This window comes from Aegilops tauschii, chromosome 6 (assembly GCF_002575655.3).
Source record: "Aegilops tauschii subsp. strangulata cultivar AL8/78 chromosome 6, Aet v6.0, whole genome shotgun sequence".
Classification (NCBI taxonomy): Eukaryota; Viridiplantae; Streptophyta; class Magnoliopsida; order Poales; family Poaceae; genus Aegilops; species Aegilops tauschii.
This window is the reverse complement of record NC_053040.3, coordinates 28,651,104-28,673,728: the sequence shown is the minus strand read 5'-3', so window position 1 is coordinate 28,673,728 and position 22,625 is coordinate 28,651,104. Positions and strand designations below refer to the sequence as shown.

General features: G+C 46.8%; 2 protein-coding genes across 2 annotated transcripts; one reads left to right on the top strand and one right to left on the bottom strand.

Annotated features, from left to right (window-relative positions):
* Positions 1-17,258: 17,258 nt before the first annotated feature.
* LOC109783879 (alpha/beta-gliadin A-II) lies at positions 17,259-18,342 on the bottom strand. The gene has a single exon (XM_073500888.1). It carries the CDS (start codon positions 18,261-18,263, stop codon positions 17,421-17,423), a length of 843 nt encoding a protein of 280 aa, XP_073356989.1. The 5' UTR covers positions 18,264-18,342; the 3' UTR covers positions 17,259-17,420.
* A 1,583-nt stretch (positions 18,343-19,925) lies between these two features.
* LOC141025293 (uncharacterized) lies at positions 19,926-21,629 on the top strand. The gene is made up of 2 exons (XM_073500598.1): positions 19,926-21,246; positions 21,483-21,629. Exons 1-2 carry the CDS (start codon positions 20,460-20,462, stop codon positions 21,515-21,517), a joined length of 822 nt encoding a protein of 273 aa, XP_073356699.1. The 5' UTR covers positions 19,926-20,459; the 3' UTR covers positions 21,518-21,629.
* Positions 21,630-22,625: the final 996 nt, after the last annotated feature.

The following is a 22,625-nucleotide window of genomic DNA, read 5'->3' as shown; positions in this document are numbered from 1 at the left end:
TATCATCGTGGGCAGTGGTGACCGCCTGCCCATCACCCACGTTGGCACGGGCGCGCTGATCACCAGCACTTCCCCCATTCCTCTCCGCAACGTTCTCGTCTCTCCATCTCTCGTCAAAAACCTACTTTCAGTTCGGCAGCTTTGTCGTTCCTACCCCGTTTCTGTTGAATTTGACGCTCGTGGTTTCTCTGTCAAGGACCTACGAACCAGGGTAGTGATTCTCCGATGTGACTCCGACGGCGATCTCTATCCCGTGGTGCGGCCATCCGTCCATTCCCCGGGCATCTTCGCCGGCGCCGCCACGACCGACCTGTGGCATCAACGTCTCGGCCACCCAGGGGCTGCCGCACTCCGCACCGTTGCTGCCGATCAGTCCCTGGAGTTCTGCCGTGATCCGCCTGTCTGTCATGCCTGTCGTGTTGGCAAACACACCTGGCTCCCGTTTCAGACATCCACCACTGCTAGTTTCTTTCCTTTCCAGCTTTTACACCTTGATGTATGGACCGCTCCCGTTGTAAGCATATCCGGCTATCAGTTTTACTTAGTTGTACTAGATGATTTCAGTCACTATGTCTGGACTTTCCCTCTGAAACACATGTCTGAAGTTCTTCCCATACTTGTTGATTTCTTTGCCTATGTTCAGACTCAGTTTCAGTTACCCATACTTGCACTGCAAACGGGCAATGGTCGTGAATTCGACAGCGCAGCTGTGCGCTCTCTGCTTGCTCGCCACGGCACACACTTCCGTCTCACCTGCCCATACACCAGTCAGCAGAACGGCAAGGACGAGCGAGTTCTCCGCACGATCAACGACGGCGTTCGTGTGCTTCTCTGTCATGCGCACATGCCCGCTCGCTTCTGGGCAGAGGCTCTCAACACCTCGACCTACCTGCTCAATCGTCGGCCCTGCCGCGCCTCGGCGCCCTGCACTCCGCATGAACTCCTGCTCGGCGTCGCACAAATTACTCGCAGCTCCGCGTCTTTGGATGCCTCTGCTATCCGAACGTCACCGCCACCACCCGCCATAAGCTCGAGCCACGTTCTATCGCCTGCGTCTTCCTCGGGTACCCTCCCGATCATCGTGGTTTTCGCTGCTTTGACCTCACCTCTCGCCGTGTCCTCACGTCTCGCCACGTTCTCTTCCACGAACACGTTTTCCCGTTCGCATCCTCTTCCCCGTCGCCTACGCCACCCGTCATACCCTCTACCCTGCAGATCCCGCTCGTCGTCCGGCCTCCTGCGCTGCCTGCGCTTCCACCGGTGCCTGACAGCAGCATCTCACCCGTGCTGCCGGCGCGCCCGATCTCCATCACCAGCCTGCCCCGCTCATCATCGCCAACCAGCGGGGCGCGCCGCGTTAGCTCGCGGTGCGCTGCGGGCGCTTCCGATGGCGGCTCTGCTCCGTCCTCGACGTGCCCATCCGCGCCTGGTCCGCCTGTCTTTGCCTCCGCCAGCGGCTCCTCCGACAACTCCGCCAGTGGCTCCTCCGACAGCTCGTCTCCGAGCGCGCCACCAGCGGCGCCCCGCGCACCGGCGCCTCCTGTGCCCATGGTCACGCGTGCCCAGCGCGGCATCTTCCGCCCCAACCCGCGCTACTACGACGCGACCACCGCCTCTACCTCATCATCGGTGTCGCCGGTGCCGCGTTCGGTTCGCGCTGCTGTTCACGACCCGAACTGGCTCGGTGCCATGCGTGCTGAGTACGATGCGCTCGTGCGCAATCGCACGTGGGAGCTGGTGCCCCGCCCCCCCGGCGCCAACCTGATCACAGGGAAGTGGATCTTCAAGCACAAAAACGACACCGACGGCGCGCTGGCCCGCTACAAAGCACGCTGGGTCGTGCGGGGCTTTCATCAGCGTGCCGGCCTTGACTACGGCGAGACGTTCTCCCCCGTCGTCAAGCCAGCGACGATCCACATGGTGCTCACTATGGCGGCGTCGCGCGGCTGGCCGGTGCACCACCTCGACGTCTCCAACGCATTCCTCCACGGCAACTAGGAGGAGGAAGTCTACTGCCTCCAGCCCGCCGGATTCGTCGACCCCGACAAACCAGAGCACGTCTGCCGCCTCTCCAAGTCCTTGTACGGGCTCAAGCAGGCGCCCCGTGCCTGGTTCCTCCGCTTCGCCGGCTTCGTCCGCTCCATTGGCTTCGCAGCTACGCGTTCGGACTCGTCGCTGTTCACCTTCCGGCACGGCAACGACATGGCGTTCCTCCTCCTCTACATCGACGACATCGTGCTCACCGCGTCCTCGTCACGCGTGCTTCACCATGTCATCCAGCGCCTCACAGGCGAATTCGCCATGAAGGACCTGGGCTCGCTCGCCTTCTTCCTCGGCATCCGCGTCACCCGCACCCGAGCTGGCTTCTTCCTGTCGCAACAACAATATGCCAACGAACTCCTGGAACGCGCCGGCATGGACACCTGCCGCCCTTCCCCGACACCCATCGACACGAAGAGCAAACTCCCCTCAGCCGATGGGCCCTGCGTCGACGACCCCTCGGCCTATCGGAGCATCGCCGGGGCCCTGCAGTACCTCACCATCACGCGTCCAGAGATCGCCTACGCCGTCCAGCAAATCTGCTTGCACATGCATGACCCGCGCGAATGCCACCTCGCGCTCGTCAAGCGCGTGCTCCGGTACGTGAAGGGCACCTGCGCACTCGGGCTTCATCTTCGCGCCTCGACCACGCTCGACGTCCGTGCGTTCACCGACGCGGACTGGGCCGGCTGCCCCGACACCCGACGCTCCACGTCGGGCTTCTGCGTCTTCCTCGGCGATGCTCTCGTCTCCTGGTCCTCCAAGCGCCAGGCGACCGTATCGCGCTCCGGCGCCGAAGCTGAATACCGCGGCGTCGCCAACGCGGTCGTTGAATGCATCTGGCTCCGCCAGCTTCTCGGCGAGCTCTCCACTCCAGTGACCAAGGCGGCACTGGTGTACTGTGACAATGTGTCCGCAGTCTACCTGTCAGCCAATCCGGTGCATCATCGCCGCACTAAGCATGTGGAGCTGGACATCCATTTCGTGTGGGAGCGCGTCGCCCTCGGCCACTTCCGTGTTCTACACATCCCCACGCGCCAACAACTCGCGGACATCATGACCAAAGGCCTGCCATCGGATGTTTTCTCTGAGTTCCGGTCCAGTCTTTGCGTCGCCGCCGCCGACGTCACGACTGCGGGGGGGGGGGGGGGGGGGGGGGGGGGGGGGGGTGTGTGTGTGTGTTAGACTGTACTGTACTGCTATACCGTAGTTGCGTAGACACTAGGTGTAGCGTGTGTGTATATGATCGTGGCGCACGATCCCAGGTAGTGGATCACCCCATGATCTCCCTGGCTGGCCCTGTAATCTGTACATAAGACCCAGCCGAGAGCTTAATCAAAGTGTGGTGAATTATTCCTCCTAATCCTTCTCTCCTCCACGCCCCGCTGCCGGCACCATAGCAGCCTATTCCCCGCCCACGCCCAAACCCTAGCCTGTATCCCCCCACCTCTAGGGACAGAGAGATCTGACCGACCAACGGGGGCGAGGCGGCGGGCCGGAACCGGGACCGGAGCCCCGAGGAGATGGGGTTTTTAACGTGGCGCTAGTGATCGTGGCGGCGGTGGTCAGCATCCTGGTGCTCCTCGTCAGCGTCTACCTGCTCGTCAACTACCAGCACCCGGATGATGCCAACCAGGCCTACTTCCTCAAGCTCGTCATCGTGCTCGGCATCACCGTCGCCGTCCTCTCCATCCTCATGCTCCCCGCCGACGTCGCCAACCGCCAGGCCTGCAAGCACGCCGCCTACAACGGGGCCTGCGCCCTTATCCTGCCCATGCTTGATCCTGCCCATGAACACGCTCTGGCTCGTCGTCTACATCCTCGACGCTGTCCTCGTCTTCCTCGTCATCCTGTTCGCCATGTTCTAACTACGAGGGCGACCAGGACAAGTCAGTCTTCTTCCTCCCTTACTTCCTCTACCTGCCTCGGCTTTATTGGTTGGCTGATTAGATCCGCCGTGTTCTGCTCCTGCATCTAGGTCGGTCGGGAAGAGGCTCAAGAGCGCCCTCATCTGGGTCGTCGCACTCACTTCTGTTTTGTTTTGGTAATCTTTCCTCACAGCGAATCCAAAGATATTAGTCCACTTATTGAAGTTAATATATGTGCTCTGTTATTCGATAACAGTTCTGACAAACAGCCACTAATTTCAGAAGTTAATATATATCCCCTACTATTCGATAACAATTCTGAAACACGACCATTAATTTCAGACCATCAAACTATCCAACATGTAAATGATCCACTTTTGAAAGGGTGCTGCTCTCAGTACATGTCTACATCTGTACTCATCAGCTCATGTCCGCTTGATTGTAATAAAAAATTATAAACCTTCTGTTTTGGGAAGCAGATTTTGTAAACAGAAGCACTGAACTTCCACAATGTATGGCAGTGGCGCTTTGTATTCTTGTTGCTTATACAAGTACATCTGTTTCCACCTTAAAGGAAAAATGCACCTAGACATTCTAAAACAAAAATAACAAGTGATGAAATTCCAGGTGGAGGCCTGTACAACAGAATCTGTGCCACCCATCTTGAAGTGCATCCATAATCAAAACATTGTCAACACCAGAAATATATTATCTGTTCACAACAACAAATATCTAATAAACCTTATGTTTAAATTCGTTATGTGATCATAAGAGTTTCAGTGAAAAAGATTGGGCTCTAAATGATTCATATGACACTTTGTTCTTCGCAGTGTAATGACCCCATACTACAGTGAGGAAACTGCAATTCAAGAAACGACCTTGATCTCGAGAATGAGGATAGTGTATCAGTTATATTCTACCGGCAAAAGATCTTTCTAGGTTCCTTTCCCGTTTGTTCTTCAGCGTAGTTGATCCTAATTTATGATATTCACCGAGGATAATAGATAACTTTGCTCAGTCGTGGATCATGGTACCTTCACCTGTTCTCGACATTTCTTCTTTCAGATTTGATGTTAGCTTGTACAAGTTGCTGGGTTGTGCTTAGATGTTATGGTTTCTCTGCTATTTAGAAAGTACACTTAACACTCATAAAGTACACTGATCTCAGGTTTAAAGTTTGACGTAGGAAGGGCACACAAGTTGATGTTTGCAGTTACAGATTTTTGCCAAAGCCCGCTGAAACGAAGTTTAGTTCAGCAGACCATATATGTTGGAAGAAAGCAAATTTCTTCCCTTCCGAATCCTCCGAAGCCATCATATTTTATTTCAGACCGATTTGTCCCAGCTCAGTGTATCTCTGGTAAAATACGAACAACATTGTTTTTACTTTTTTTAGGGGATGTCACAAAAGGAAAAATGACCAAGACTGCATCTGTCATGTTTTTTTGCTAGATTGTTAATTTCAATTCATGTTTGATATTGCAGTATGGAGGTTTTTCTTATTGTGAATAGTTAGAGGCATGTTGTATTATAGGAAATCTTTGAAGCTTCAAGCATTCCTAGACATGGCAACTTCGTTGATTTGTGTGATATGCAAAAGAAGAAAGATGTGGACAATGATATTGTTAAATTGAAGCTATTTCCTTTTTCGCTTAGAGATCGTGCTAAAGCTTGGTTTTTGTCTTTGCCTAAAAATAGTAGTGATTCTTGAAATAAGTGCAAAGATGCTTTTATCTCTAAGTATTTTCCTCCCGCTAAGATCATCTCTCTTAGAAACGATATTATGAATTTTAAGCAACTTGATCATGAACATGTTGCACAAGCTTGCGAGAGGATGAAATTAATGATACGTAATTGCCCTACTCATGGTTTGAATTTGTGGATGATTATACAAAAAATTTATGCCGGATTGAATTTTTCTTCTAGAAATCTTTTAGATTCGGCCGCGGGAGGCACTTTTATGGAAATCACTTTAGGAGAAGCTACTAAACTCCTAGATAATATTATGGTTAATTATTCTCAATGGCACACCGAAAAATCCACTAATAAAAAGTGCATGATAGAAGAAATTAATGTTTTGAGTGGAAAGATGGATGAACTTATGAAATTATTTGCTAATAAAAGTGTTTCTTCTGATCCTAATGATATGCCTTTGTCTACTTTGATTGAGAATAATAATGAAACTATGGATGTGAATTTTGTTGGTCGGAATAATTTTGGTAACAACGCGTATAGAGGAAACTTTAATCCAAGGCCGTATCCTAGTAATTCCTCTAATAATTATGGTAATTCCTACAACAATTATTATGGAAATTTTAATAAGATGCCTTCTGAATTTGAGACTAGTGTTAAAGAATTTATGAATTCGCAAAACAATTTCAATGCTTTGCTTGAAGAAAAATTGCTTAAAGTTGATGAATTGGCTAGGAACGCTGATAGAATTTCTCCTAAGCATGATATCAATGAGTCTCTCAAGGCCATGAGAATTTCCATTGATGAGTGCAAAGAAAGAACCGCTAGGATGCGTGCTAAGAAAGATTGTTTTTTGAAAGCGTGTTCTTCTAGTTTCTATGAAAATAAAGATGAAGATCTAAAAGTTATTGATGTGTCCCCTATTAAATCTTTGTTTTGCAATATGAATCTTGATAATGATGGGACTGAATATGATCCACCTCTACCTAGAAGGCGTTCCAAAAATTCGGAGTTTTTAGATCTTGATGCAAAAAATGGTAAAAGTGGGATTGAAGAAATCAAAACTCTAGATATTAATGAACCCACTATTTTGGATTTCAAGGAATTTAATTATGATAATTGCTCTTTGATAGATTGTATTTCCTTGTTGCAATCCGTGCTAAATTCTCCACATGCTTATAGTCAAAATAAAGCCTTACTAAACATATCGTTGATGCTTTGATGCAATCTTATGAAGAAAAACTTGAGTTGGAAGTTTCTATCCCTAGAAAACTTTATGATGAGTGGGAACCTACTATTAAAATTAAAATTAAAGATCATGAATGCTATGCTTTGTGTGATTTGGGTGCTAGTGTTTCCACGATTCCAAAGATTCTGTGCGATTTGCTAGGTTTCCGTGATTTTGATGATTGCTCTTTAAACTTGCACCTTGCGGATTCCACCATTAAGAAACCTATGGGAAGAATTGATGATGTTCTTATTGTTGCAAATAGGAATTATGTGCCAGTAGATTTTATTGTTCTTGATATAGATTGCAATCCTTCATGTCCTATTATTCTTGGTAGACCTTTCCTTAGAACGATTGGTGCAATTATTGATACGAAGGAAAGGAATATTAGATTCCAATTTCCATTAAGGAAAGGCATGGAACACTTCCCTAGAAAGAAAATAAAATTACCTTATGAATCTATTATGAGAGCCACTTATGGATTGCCTACCAAAGATGGCAATACCTAGATCTATCATTGCTATTATGCCTAGCTAGGGGCGTTAAACAATAGCGCTTGTTGGGAGGCAACCCAATTTTATTTTTAGTTTTTTATGATTTTTTCTTTTGTTTAGGAATAAATATTTGATCTAGCCTCTGGTTACATGTGTTTTTATGTTTTAATTAGTGTTTGTGCCAAGTTTAACCTATAGGATCTTCTTGGATGATAGTTATTTGATCTTGCTGAAAATTCCAGAAACTTTCTGTTGACGAAAATAATTGTTAAAAATCACCAGGACGTGATAAAATATTGATCCCAATTGCTGCTGATCAATAAAAAAATTGTCTAGGTCTTCCTATTTTGGGTCAATTTTTGGAGTCCCAGAAAATTGCGTTAGTTACAGATTACTACAGACTGTTCTGTTTTTGACAGATTCTGTTTTTCGTGTGTTGTTTGCTTATTTTGATGAATCTATGGCTAGTAAAATAGTTTATAAACCATACAGAAGTTGGAATACAGTAGGTTTAACACCAATATAAATAAAGAATGAGTTCATTACAGTACCTTGAAGTGGTGTTTTGTTTTCTTTTGCTAACGGAGCTCACGAGATTTTCTGCTGAGTTTTGTGTTGTGAAGTTTTCAAGTTTTGGGTGAAAGATTTGATGGATTATGAAACAGGGAGTGGAAAGAGCCTAAGCTTGGGGATGCCCATGGCACCCCAAGTTAATCTAAGGACACCTAAAAGCCAAAGCTTGGGGATGCCCCGGAAGGCATCCCCTCTTTCGTCTACTTCCATCGGTAACTTTACTTGGAGCTATATTTTTATTCACCACATGATATGTGTTTTTCTTGGAGCGCCTTGTATTATTTGAAGTATTTATTTGTTAGTTTGCCACAATAATCCTTGCAGTACACACCTTTTGAGAGAGACACACATGATTCGGAAATTGTTAGAATACTCTATGTGCTTCACTTATATCTTTTGAGCTATATAGTTTTTGCTCTAGTGCTTCACGTATGTCTTTTAGAGCACGGTGGTGGTTTTGTTTTATAGAAACTATTGTTCTCTCATGATTCACTTAGATTATTTTGATAGTCCTACAAAACAGCGTGGTAATTTGCTTTAATTATGATAGGCACTCAAGATTAGTAAAAAAAATCTTATGAGTGTGTTGAATACTATGAGAAGTTTGATACTTGATAATTGTTTTGAGATATGGAGATGGTGATATTAGAGTCATGCTAGTTGAGTAGTTTTGAATTTGCGAAATACTTGTGTTAAAGTTTGTGATTCCCTTAGCATGCACGTATGGTGAACCGTTATGTGATGAAGTCGGAGCATGATTTATTTATTGATTGTCTTCCTTATGAGTGGCGGTCGGGGATGAGCGATGGTCTTTTCCTACCAATCTATCCCCCTAGGATGATGCGGGTAATACTTTGCTTCGATAACTTGTAGATTTTTGCAATAAGTATATGAGTTCTTTATGGCTAATGTTGAGTCCATGGATTATACGCACTTTCTTCCTTCCACCATTGCTAGCCTCTCTAATACCGCGCACTTTTCGCCGGTATCATACACCCACCATATACCTTCCTCAAAACAGCCACCATACCTACCTACCATAGGATTTCCATAGCCATTCCGAGATATATTGCCATGCAACTTACCACCGTTCAGTTTATTATGACACACTCCATCATTGTCATATTGCTTTCCATGATCATGTAGTTGACATTGTATTCGTGGCAAAGCCACCGTTCATAATTCTTTCATACATGTCACTCTTGATTCATTGCATATCACGGTATACCGCCGGAGGCATTCACATGGAGTCATATTTTGTTCTAAGTATTGAGTTGTAATTGTTGAGTTGTAAGTAAATAAAAGTGTGATGATCATCATTTTTTAGAGCATTGTCCCAAGTGAGGAAAGGATGATGGAGACTATGATTCCCCAACAAGTCGAGATGAGACTTCGGACTAAAAAAAAAGAGGCCATAAAAAAGGATAAAAGACCCAAATAAAAAAATGAGAGAAAAAGAGAGAAGGGACAATGTTACTATCCTTTTACCACACTTGTTCTTCAAAGTAGCACCATGATCTTCATCATAGAGAGTCTCCTATGATATCACTTTCATGTACTAGTGGGAAATTTTCATTATAGAACTTGGCTTGTATATTCCAATGATGGGCTTCCTCAAAATGCCCTAGGTCTTCATGAGCAAGCGAGCTGGATGCACACCCACTTAGTTCCTTTTGTTGAGCTTTCATATACTTATAGCTCTAGTGCATCCGTTGCATGGCAATTCCTACTCACTCACATTGATATCTATTAATGGGCATCTCCATAGCCCGTTGATACGCCTAGTTGATGTGAGACTATCTTCTCCTTTTTTGTCTTCTCCACAACCACCATTCTATTCCACATATAGTGCTATGTCCATGGCTCATGCTCATGTATTGCGTGAAGATTGAAAAAGTTTGAGAACATCAAAAGTATGAAACAATTGCTTGGCTTGTCATCGGGGTTGTGCATAATTTAAATACTTTGTGTGGTGAAGATAGAGCATAGCTAGACTATATGATTTTGTAGGGATAACTTTCTTTGGCCATGTTATTTTGAGAAGACATAATTGCTTAGTTAGTATGCTTGAAGTATTATTATTTTTATGTCAATATTAAACTTTTGTCTTGAATCTTTCGGGTCTGAATATTCATACCACAATTAAGAGAATTACATTCAAATTATGCCAAGTAGCATTCCACATTAAAAATTCTGTTTTTATCATTTACCTACTCGAGGACGAGCAGGAATTAAGCTTGGGGATGCTTGATACGTCTCCAACGTATATATAATTTTTTATTGTTCCATGCTATATTATATTCTGTTTTAGACATTAATGGGCTTTATTATACACTTTTATATTATTTTTGACTAACCTATTAACCGGAGGCCCACCCCAGAATTGCTGTTTTTTGCCTAGTTCAGAGTTTCACAGAAAAAGAATATCAAACCGAGTCCAAACGGAATGAAACCTTCCGAAACGTGATTTTGGGAACGAACGTTATCTAGAGGACTTGGACCCTATGTCAAGAAATCTACCAGGAAGGCACGAGGTAGGGGGGCGCGCCCTCGTGGGGCCCACGTTGCTCCACCGACGTACTTCTTCCTCCTATACATACCTACGTACCCCCAAACTACCAGATACGGAGCCAAAAACCTAATTCCATCACCGCAACCTTCTGTACCCGTGAGATCCCATCTTGGGGCCTTTTCCGGAGCTCCGCCGGAGGGGGCATCGATCACGGAGGGCTTCTACATCAACACCATAGCCTCTCCGATGATGTGTGAGTAGTTTACCTCAGACCTTCGGGTCCATAGTTATTAGCTAGATGGCTTCTTCTCTCTTTTTGGATCTCAATACAATGTTCTCCCCCTCTCTTGTGGAGATCTATTCGATGTAATCTTCTTTTGCGGTGTGTTTGTTGGGACCGATGAATTGTGGGTTTATGATCAAGTTTATCTATGAACAATATTTGAATCTTGTCTGAATTCTTTTATGTATGATTGGTTATCTTTGCAAGTCTCTTCGAATTATCAGTTTGGTTTGGCCTACTAGATTGATCTTTCTTGCGATGGGAGAAGTGCTTAGCTTGGGTTCAATCTTGCGGTGTCCTTTCCCAGTGACAGTAGGGGCAGCAAGGCACGTATTGTATTGTTGCCATCGAGGATAACAAGATGGGGTTTATATCATATTGCATGAGTTTATCCCTCTACATCATGTCATCTTACTTAAAGCGTTACTCTGTTCTTTTGAACTTAATACTCTAGATGCATGCTGGATAGCGGTCGATGTGTGGAGTAATAGTAGTAGATGCAGGCAAGAGTCGGGCTACTTGCCTCGGACGTGATGCCTATATACATGATCATACCTTGATATTCTCATAACTATGCTCAATTCTGTCACTTGCTCAACAGTAATTTGTCTACCCACCGAAATACTTATGCTCTCGAGAGAAGCCACTAGTGAAACCTATGGCCCCCGGTCTATTTTCCATCATATTTAATCTCCCGTCAACAAGCTATTTCTAGCGCTGTTTTTATTTTGCTTTCTTTACGTTGCATCTTTATCATAAAAATACCAAAAATATTATCTTATCAAATCTATCAGATCTCACTTTCGTAAGTGACCGTGAAGGGATTGACAACCCCTTTATTGCATTGGTTGCGAGGATTTTATTTGTTCGTGTAGGTGCGAGGGACTCGTGCGTGGCCTCCTACTGGATTGATACCTTGGTTCTCAAAAACTGAGGGAAATACTGACGCTGCTTTACTGCATCACCCTTTCCTCTTCAAGGGAAAACTAACGCAGTGCTCAAGAGGTAGCATGCACTACTACAACTGTAATGTGAAATTTTGGAAAATTCTAGAGGGATCAAGTCAGAGCAATAACATTTTATTCATCATAATTAATCAAATTATCATAGCATTTATAATTTTTTATACAGACACATATCTATTAAAAAATTTCAAAGTTATGCATCAAGATCTAAAAACAACGGATGTAATAAGATATAGGAAACAGTGGTGGCGCAACATACAAGCTATGGGGTCAGTTGAGGCCATATTTTTTGCGGAATAAGCACTAAAATTATTCTACACTATGAAGAAAAATATCACCAAAATTAATAATGACGCAGAGGTTCTTCCGGCTGGCTTCACCACTATTACGAAATCTGAAATTTATTTTAGGGAAATACAAATCCAACTCCCCACCTAAGGAGCGCCAGTATTTAACCACATATATTAATTACCACCACCATTAACTATACAGTGGATCATAACTATAGTAGTTCAGATTTATTTGTACCAAATATGATAGTATACTCCAGTGTCCAGTACTAAGCACAACAAACTGATCATATAGCACACAGGTTAGAAGAATACCGGAAAGCGCAAAGGTCACACACAGCTCATTTACTGCTGAAATCCACGTCGACATTGTCAGGTAAACATGAGTCGGATGTACATGCAGCTTGAATTGTCCTTTTTGTAAGTCAACGTGTTTTTTTAAATGGGCGATCTCTCAATGGAATATGATATATATTTTTATCATGTTTATGCATTTGTACCATTTTTACATGTAAATTTTGATGAAAAACTACGTAATTAGTAGTTGAGTTCATATCTTGGAAAATATATTGTAAGAATTGATATAAATGCAATAAAGAAACATGAAAATGAATAAGGTAGAATAAATTGAACGCGAGAAAATCCTTAAACTATGAAGTGAATCCGAGAAAATCCTTAAGCTATCAACACACAAATACAAATATACAATGATGACCAATCATATCATGACGAGCATGTGTGGATGCTTACATTCGGCAAACAAGATAATGCAAACCAATAAAGAAACGATCGACGTTTTTAATCTATGAATAAACTGAATGAGAGAAAAATTCTGAAGCACAAATACCAGAATACAGAGGTAAGTGGTCATATAAATATGATCGTGTGTGGATGCATATATTGGTAGGCAAGACATTGCATTAACCAAGAATGTCAAAGCAACTAAGAATGCAACCAGTAATTAATTTGGGAGGAACAAGAGAACATTTGGTACACATTGAAGCCATTCATGCTAAGATTCAATTCTTGGAACTTCAAAGACATATTGGGTGCAAAGATAGATACCAAGGGACGAGGAGAGGATCAAAGATGGGAACCATGAAGATTGGTATAGAAGTCTATATATGATATTGCGTCCGTCTTCTGAGCACTCAATAATCTGTCCATGTTTCGTCGGAAGTTGCCTTTTCATTATAATCTATGGATATAACATATGGTGGTGGTAAATTCAATTAGATAATATCTGAGTAAGAGGCCATAAAATTGGCATAGAAAAATAATCCCAAATATAACAATATATGTAGTCAATCTAGCCGCGCAAATGCGCGGGTGACTCCGCTAGTTTATCATGATATAACGAAATATAAATGACAACTTTATTATTGCATCTAGGGCATATTTCCTTTAGATAGATAGATAGATAGATAGATAGATAGATAGATAGGTAGGTAGGTAGGTAGGTAGGTAGATAGATAGATAGCTAGATAACTAGATAGATAGATAGCTAGATAGCTAGATAGCTAGATAGATAGATAGCTAGATAGCTAGATAGCTAGATAGATAGATAGCTAGATAGCTAGATAGCTAGATAGATAGATGGATAGATAGATCGGTAGATGAATAGATGGATAGATGGATAGTTGGGTAGATGGAGAGATGGATAGATCGATAGATGGATAGACCGATAGATCGATAGATGGATGGATAGATAGATAGATGGATAGATCGATAGATGGATAGATGGATAGATAGATACATAGATGGATGGATAGATCGATAGATGGATAGATGGATACATTGATACATGGATAGATAGATGGATGGATAGATGGATGGATGGATGGATCGATAGATGGATCAATGGATAAATGGATACATAGATAGATAGATGAATAGATGGATAGATAGATAGATAGATAGATAGATAGATAGATAGATAGATGGATGGATGGATAGATAGATGGATGGATGGATAGATAGATGGATAGTAGATGGATGGATAGATGGATAGATAGATGGATAGATGGAGAGATAGATAGATGGATAGATAGATAGGTGGATTGAGATAGATAGATGGATAGATGGATAGATAGATAGATAGATAGATGGATAGATAGATAGATAGATAGATAGATAGATAGACACTGGTACGCGTCGGTCCTAAACAAACTGTTTTTAACCCTTTTCTGCGACAGCATTTGGAACCATCGCCAAGTGAGTGTGTGCGATAGGGTGTCCTTCCCACACGGCCCAGAAACCGTCGGGGATATGGAGCAATGATCCAGAGGCCTTCCAAAATGTAATCGTGTGCGATGCATCACGCACTAATTTCTTTCGCACGTGTGGTATCAGTGATTAAGCGTTTCTAATGACGCACTGAAACGATACGGTCTGTCGTAACAAACCATTTGGGAAATAGTATGTAAGGCACATGGACCAACATATGAACTGTGTGCGATTTGTGCCCCATCACACACGAGTTTTCTGCGTAACCCGTCTGCCATGCTAGACTCCATCGCACACGTTTGCCAACAATTACCGTCTGCGATAATGTTCTATCACAAACGGTTCAGGAGCCCCTTTGCACACATACAGCTGCTGCAGACCGTTTGTGATTTATTGGGTGTCACCGACGGTTGCCGCAAGAGTGACGTGTGCTTTTCGTTTGGGATCCCACACGTTTCCTGAAAAAATTACGACTGGGATTGTATTTTGCATTGGGCACGGTTTACTCCCACATAAGCAAGTTTGCTGAGTTGGAGTCGATGTTACTGCTGAAGTTACTCCCACTTTGGCTAGTCTGATACTAGCTAGTCGTCTATGATATACTAGCTACCTCACTAAGAGCATGGTTAATAATACAGCCAAGGCTCGGCTATAAGAAGTTGTCATGTCATATACAGCCAACCTCTTAGCGGGCATGTGCAATAATAATTTTTCGGACAGTCGAACCGGAGGGGGATGGTTGCATGTTCGCTATGCTAGGGACGCGTGGCAGACGAACGGACTGTGTATTCGGATTCGTCTCGTTTTTTGAGCAACTTCCATGTATAAAGTAATTTCATCCGAGTTACGGATTATTTTATTTTAATTTTAAAAGTTTTAATATTTTTTTAAAATTATTCTAATTTATTTTAAAACAAATATTGTAAATGCAAAATGCTAGGTGTACTTAGAAAGGTACCCAGCAGAACAGCACATTGGCTGACTGGCGGGGCCCTCTGGTCAACTGTCCGGTCAGCATTTGACTGGACCGTTGATTGGTCAAATGTTTAGTGGGGCCCATATGTCATAGACTCAAAGTTAATAGATTTTAATTAAATCAGTTTAATTAATAGGGGACCCACATGTCATACACTAATGTTAATTTAAGAGTTTTAATTTATTAAATGGTTAATTAGGGGATGTGGGTCCCGGTGTCAGCCGGTCGGTGGGGGTTCATTAGCGAGGGGGGGAGGTTAGGCCGCTTAGGCCGGCGGTTAAACGCGAGCAGCGGCAGGGCCAACCAGGAGCTTTGGCGCTGGCAGAGCAGCGGGAAGCGGCGGCGGCCACAGCGCAATAGTAGCGTAGCAGTAGAGCGGTGGCGAGGCGCAGGCGGGGACGCATGCCAGCGAGCTGCGGGACAGGGGCAGCCGACGCCCCCAAAAGAGGGCGCATGGGAGCATGGGGGCCGCGGCGAGCGCGGGACGAAGGCGGGCGGGACAAGGGGATCACGGCGTGGGCGCGGCTAGGGTCATGCGCGCACAAGCGTGCAGGAGAGGGCGGGAGCGGGGGCTGGCGCGGTGGTGGGCGTGCGCGCGGCGAGGGGCACGGCAGGCGGCGCGGTGAACACGGTGGAAAGAGAAGGAGGGAAACGGGTGCGGCTCACGGCGTTGCCGAGAGGGGGTCGGCGTGGCTTGAGGAGGCGATTCGGGGAGGGATACGAGGAGGCGACGCGAGGTCCGGCGATGGCGAGGTCTTCGGGCGGCGGTGCTGGAGCACAGCGTCGATGGAGGGGGGCGTTGGGCTCATTGGCCCTTCCCGATCCAGATCGGGTCGGGGAAGAGGAGCGAGAGGGGAGGAGAGCCGGAGACGTGCGACGGGGAGGAGGTCCGGCGACGCCGGCGGGCGATGGGCGAGCGGGCGATCCAGCGACCGCGATGGGGTCGATGAAGGCGATCCCCTCCCCGATCCAGATGGGATCGAGAGGTGGGGAGGCTGACGAGGGGGTGGGGGGAAGTGGGGCGATCGGTCTAGGGTTCGATGGGGAGTGGGGGGTTAAGGGAGGTGGTTGGGCCAACCTAGCTAGCCAAGTGGCCAGCTTGGCCGAGGGCCAGCGAAGGGTTGCCCCCTTTTACTTTTATTTGTTTTGTCTTTCCTTTTATGTTTTATTAGCATCTAAATTAGTTCTACTAAATATACCACTGCCACCAAAAGTTTGGTACCCAATTAATTTAGTTAGAACATTTTTACTATTTTAAAAGCATTTAAATAATAGTTTAAGCCACTGTTTTATTATTTTTAGAGTATTTAAACATTTTATAAAAGTGTGGTTTCTCCACCATAATTACTTATGCATTATTTTTCACCTCTCGAAGATTTTAGTTTTAATGTTTGAAACTTTTGATGTTTGCCTTTATTTTAAATTTGAATTTGAATGGGATTGAATCATTGTGAGGTTAACAACAGTAATCGTGCTGACGTGACATCATTAGCAGGGAATTACCATAGCATAACTAACCGGGCGTTACAAAAGCTAACCCTTAAACCGCTCGCGACCATCCGGACATGTTTTGCCATCCAATACGGTCCTATATCGGCCCGCAGGCCGGTCTGGATGTGCATTTTCCTGTAAACCAAAAACAAACTACGGGGCTTTGTGGGCGTCTGGACCGCTGCCACGGCCGCTTCTTACTCCCCTGGCCCACCAAAAACACCTCTCCCGCGCCCGCACCCCTTCACATGAGAAGCAGTTAGGTACCAGTGCTCCAGAGCACCGGTACCTCATTCATGCCTATTTGGAGTAGCCGCGATGAATATACTCATGTTGAGGAGAAGTACCAGCCACAAAAATCAATGTAATTGATTGATGAATTGAATGCTTCTCTGGAAATAATTGATCAAGGGCAAGCCAAGGATGTGGATAGTCCTTACTACTTTAATAATACTCCATTTGAAAGTCCAAGGAAATACTTCAATTTAATTCAAATTTCAGACTCATTTTGTTATCTTTAGATTAATGCAACATAAATATCTACTTAATGCATAATATATATAATTAGGGGTGAACTTGTGAGTGGGCACATGAGTGGAACTCAAACAAACAATCATATGTAGATAAGACATGTGTTTGTCTTTTATTCCCATGTTTGAACTAGTATAGTTCGGGTTCTTACATGATAGTGCATGTCACTTTATTTTTTCACCGCTACAACGACCAAACCATGGACTAAGAAAACGGTGTATCATATATCTACTACTAGAGTTCTTCTATTCTCAGTTAGTACCGAAGATGCCAACTGGAGCAATGGTGCAATATGGAGGGATATAGACATTGCACATTGCAGGTAGCGTCTCTAGCGCTAGGTTCCTTATTTCCTCAAACTGGGGCAGTTGTTGAGGCTGGACAGAGCCCTGGGCCTGTGGGTTTTGCTGAGATGGCTGGAAGGAGCCCTGGCCTGATGGATATTGTTGTTGAGGCTGTTGGAAGCAGACCTGGCTCAACGGTTGTTGTTGTTGTTGTTGATGCAGAATAATAGCATGAACAACATTGTGGATGGCTTGGCACCGCGACTGCTCGGGGATCTGCCACAGCTGTTGACAACACAATTGTTGCACCAGCTGGTAAGTACTTTGTTGCAAAACTTGTGAGCTTCCATGCGCTATGCTGTGTTGTTGCAATACAACATCCCTGCATGGAATCAGTTGTTGTTGCAAAATTTGTTGAAGGATCTGTTGTTGTTGTTGTTGTTGTTGTTGCTGCTGCTGCTGCTGTGAAATTGGTTGTTGTGGTTGCGAATACTGTGGTTGTGGTTGTGGATATGGTTGTTGTGGTCGAAATGGTTGCGGCTGCGGATATGGTAGTTGCGGCTGCGGAAATGGTTGCAGCTGCAGATATGGTTGTTGTGATGGAAATGGTTGCGGCTGCGGATATGGCTGTTGTGGTAGAAATGGTTGTTGCTGCCCTGGAAATTGCTGTTGTTGTACCAATGGAACTTGCTCTTGTGGTTGTTGCTGAGATGGATTTTGTGGCTGCAATTGTGGCACTGGAACTCTAACTGCAATTGTGGCGGTGGTTGCTACAATAGCAAGGAGGGCAAGGATGAGAAAGGTCTTCATGGTGGATTTGTATTGAGCACTGCTTGCTTGGCTTAAATGATGCGCTCTACTTATGAGAATGATGGATGAGGAAGGATGATCGTCATGCTACGGGCCTATTTATAGCTGCCATGGCATGATCTCTTTCACAATTGGCATTTACTTGTGTGGATGTGCTTGGATGCTTCTCAAAATCATAATTTGGTATGTTGTGTTCGGTGGCACTACTTACAAGTGTATTCTTGAACTGGTCATTAAAGTTCCTTGTTGTTGCACTATCATTCCACAACCAAAAAGGTGTGATAACACGCATGACTCATTTTATTCACTTTACAGCTCAAACACTAATCTAGATTGCCTATTTTTCTGAAACTAAGTTTGTAATTTTCTGCAAATTGTTACGCATAAACTAGATAAGCATGGCTGGCACAGAACTTGGTTTGTAATCTTGTGTGGCCTGTTATGGTAGATAAGACTAGTAATATAACTTGCTTTAGTAGGCCATGACTCATCAAATTCCTTTTACATGTCAAGTGTTGTAGTGTTCTAGAAGTTATTAGCAAACATAAATTTTGTAATGTTCTACAAGTTGTTACATGTAAACTAGATAAGCTTGACTTGCACACAAACAAGATTTTAATCATGTGTGACCTGTTAAGATGGATTAGACTAGTAATGTGGCTTTGATAGACCATGACTCATCAAATTGCTTTTACTTGTCTTAAGTGTTGTATATGTTGTACAAGTTATTAACACTTATCAGCTTAGTATGGCTTGCAATGTGTGTGCATGCCAATGTACGTTCTAGCTTCTATTCATTTGTAGATCTTATTTTGTTTTACGCAAATTGTATAAATTATCATCTACGCTAAGGCTTGCGAGTGCAGCTGCAACAATGTTGGCAGGGTCGGAGGGAGGTTGTGGCATGGCATGAGTTCTTATGACAACCGTTCATTATGTGTGAAAAGATACGTGTTATGTTTTTCATGCGTGCTAAAAAATAGATGTTTTTAAATACAATTTATATTTTGATTAGCAAAGTTCTCAGAAAAGTTGACATGGCCTCTACTCATTATTTATCTTTTGGATCAAATTCAAATAATAATAAAATAAATGGATGTGATTCCATCATGGAAATTGCCATGTTTCCCTAATCTCACGCAAACTAAACTTGCCATCTAAACCCGTTCGGGTTGCCATGCTTAACTCCCGAATGTTCGGGAGTTATCATTACCTTTTTTTTTAAATCGGCAGCGAGGGGATTGGACGACGCTGTCGCTGTGTCACGCGACCTCTTTCATTTCATCTCCTCCAGCCCCTCCTTGCTGCTTCCCTGCCACCGCCCTCCCCCGAGCCCACCGCCTGCCCAAATCCCGCCACCCCGCGCGGATCCCGCCCTCCCCGCCGGTGGCCGCCCTGTTAGACAGTATTGTACTGTTATACCGTAGTTGCGTAGACACTAGTTGTAGCATGTCTGTATATAATCGTGGCACACGCATATAGTGATCGTGGCGCACGATCCCAGGTAGTGGATCACCCCGTGATCTCCCTGGCCCTGTAATCTATACATTAGACCCAACCGAGAGCTTAATCAAAGTGTGGTGAATTATTCCTCCTAATCCTTCTCTCCTCTATGGTACCAGACTCCCCCGACCTGCTCAATCCCTTCGCGCAGGTCGCCAGTCCCGCTTCCACCGCCATGGATGACAACCCCGTCGTGTCCCCTCGCTCCTCGCAGCACGGCGCCGACGGCGTCCTCAACGCTGTCCCCCTGGCCAACGCACCGCCGGCTCCAGCACCTGTCGCGCCCGCGGTGCCCGTCATCCCTCCTCCTCCTCCTACAGCACCTGTCGCCTCCGCGATCCTGCAGACCGTGGACATCCGTCGTCATGTCCCGGTCACCCTCGACCTTCTCGCCGGCAACTACACGCAGTGGCGCCGCCACTTCGACACCGTCATCGGCATGTTCGGCCTCCGCACTCACGTCGACGCCATGGCCATCCACCGCCACGATGATCCCGAGTGGGGCATGGCTGATCACGTCGTCGTCCACTGGTTCTACACCACCATATCGCCGGACCTGCTCGACGCCGTCATGCAGCCGGACGACACTGCTCTGGCCATCTGGACAACCACCTCGACGGAATCTTCCGCGACAACCACCTCGCTCGCGCTGTCTACCTCGACGCCGAGTACCACTCTGTCGTTCAGGGCGACATGTCGATCATGGCGTACTGCACCAAGATGAAGTCGTTCACGGATCGACTCCGCGACCTCGGGCAGCCGGTAACCGACTCGCGGCAGGTCTTCAACCTGCTCCGCGGTCTGAACCAGCAGTTCCACTCCGCCATCCCTCACATCACCTCGCAGGTCCCGCTCCCGTCGTTCCTGCAGGTGCGCTCCTTCGTCCTGCTTGAGGAACACCGAGCAGAGCAGTCGACCACTCGCCAGCAGTCTGCGCACGCTCTCGTCGCCGGGCGTGGCGGCTCTCCTACACCACCCACACCCCCGCCCAGCAACACCAACCAAGGGCGTGGGCGCGGACGCCGCCGCAGACGTGGCAACGGCATTGGTGGCCCGCCCACGCCGTCCTCCCAGGCTCCCCGCCCTCCCCCGGCGTACCCCACGCCTGCACCCGGCACCAACGCATGGACCGGCATGGTCCAGGCTTGGCCGATGCCTTGGCGCGCGGCTGGAGCTGGAGTGCTTGGCCCCCGCCCTGGTACGCCGCACCAGCAGGCCATGTTCGCCGCCCCGTCGCCGGCTGCACCATACGGCTACAGCGCTACCCTCCCCGGCTACGGCGTCACTCCACCCGTCTCCGGCGTCCTGTCAGGCTACGGGCACCCCGGCGCCAGCTCGTCGACTGCAACCCACCAGCCATGGGACATGGCCTCGCTCCAGGCCACCCTCCACAGCGCCTCGGCCAGCCCTTCCTGCTCTGGCAGCGCACCGGAGTGGTACCTCGACTCCGGCGCCGCGGCGCACATGACTTCCTCCCCTGGTAATCTCATCTCCACTCGCCCGTCCTGTACTGCTGCATCTATCATCGTGGGCAGTGGTGAGCGCCTGCCCATCACCCACGTTGGCACGGGCGCGCTGATCACCAGCACTTCCCCCATTCCTCTCCGCAACGTTCTCGTCTCTCCATCTCTCGTCAAAAACCTACTTTCAGTTCGGCAGCTTTGTCGTTCCTACCCCGTTTCTGTTGAATTTGACGCTCGTGGTTTCTCTGTCAAGGACCTACGAACCAGGGTGGTGATTCTCCGATGTGACTCCGACGGCGATCTCTATCCCGTGGTGCGGCCATCCGTCCATTCCCCGGGCATCTTCGCCGGCGCCGCCACGACCGACCTGTGGCATCAACGTCTCGGCCACCCAGGGGCTGCCGCACTCCGCACTGTTGCTGTTGATCAGTCCCTGGAGTTCTGCCGTGATCCGCCTGTCTGTCATGCCTGTCGTGTTGGCAAACACACCTGGCTCCCGTTTCAGACATCCACCACTGCTAGTTTCTTTCCTTTCCAGCTTTTACACCTTGATGTATGGACCGCTCCCGTTGTAAGCATATCCGGCTATCAGTTTTACTTAGTTATACTAGATGATTTCAGTCACTATGTCTGGACTTTCCCTCTGAAACACATGTCTGAAGTTCTTCCCATACTTGTTGATTTCTTTGCCTATGTTCAGACTCAGTTTCAGTTACCCATACTTGCACTGCAAATGGGCAATGGTCGTGAATTCGACAGCGCAGCCGTGCGCTCTCTGCTTGCTCGCCACGGCACACACTTCCGTCTCACCTGCCCATACACCAGTCTCCGCACGATCAACGACGGCGTTCGTGTGCTTCTCTGTCATGCGCACATGCCCGCTCGCTTCTGGGCAGAGGCTCTCAACACCTCGACCTACCTGCTCAATCGTCGGCCCTACCGCGCCTCAGCGCCCTGCACTCCGCATGAACTCCTGCTCGGCGTCGCCCCAGATTACTCGCAGCTCCGCGTCTTTGGATGCCTCTGCTATCCGAACGTCACCGCCACCACCCGCCATAAGCTCGAGCCACGTTCTATCGCCTGCGTCTTCCTCGGGTACCCTCCCGATCATCGTGGTTTTCGCTGCTTTGACCTCACCTCTCGCCGCGTCCTCACGTCTCGCCATGTTCTCTTCCACGAACACGTTTTCCCGTTCGCATCCTCTTCCCCGTCGCCTACGCCACCCGTCATACCCTCTACCCTGCAGATCCCGCTCGTCGTCCGGCCTCCTGCGCTGCCCGCGCTTCCACCGGTGCCTGACAGCAGCATGTCACCCGTGCTGCCGGCGCGCCCGATCTCCATCACCGGCCTGCCCCGCTCATCCTCGCCAACCAGCGAGGCGCGCCGCGTCAGCTCG

Excerpts from the sequence above, each read along its gene's own strand:
- LOC109783879 (XM_073500888.1), bottom strand. The coding sequence starts at position 18,263 with ATGAAGACCTTTCTCATCCTTGCCCTCCTTGCTATTGTAGCAACCACC.
- LOC141025293 (XM_073500598.1), top strand. The coding sequence starts at position 20,460 with ATGTCGATCATGGCGTACTGCACCAAGATGAAGTCGTTCACGGATCGA. Across the intron at positions 21,247-21,482 it reads GCACATGACTTCCTCCCCTG|GACCTACGAACCAGGGTGGT; the intron begins GTAATCTCATCT and ends TTCTCTGTCAAG.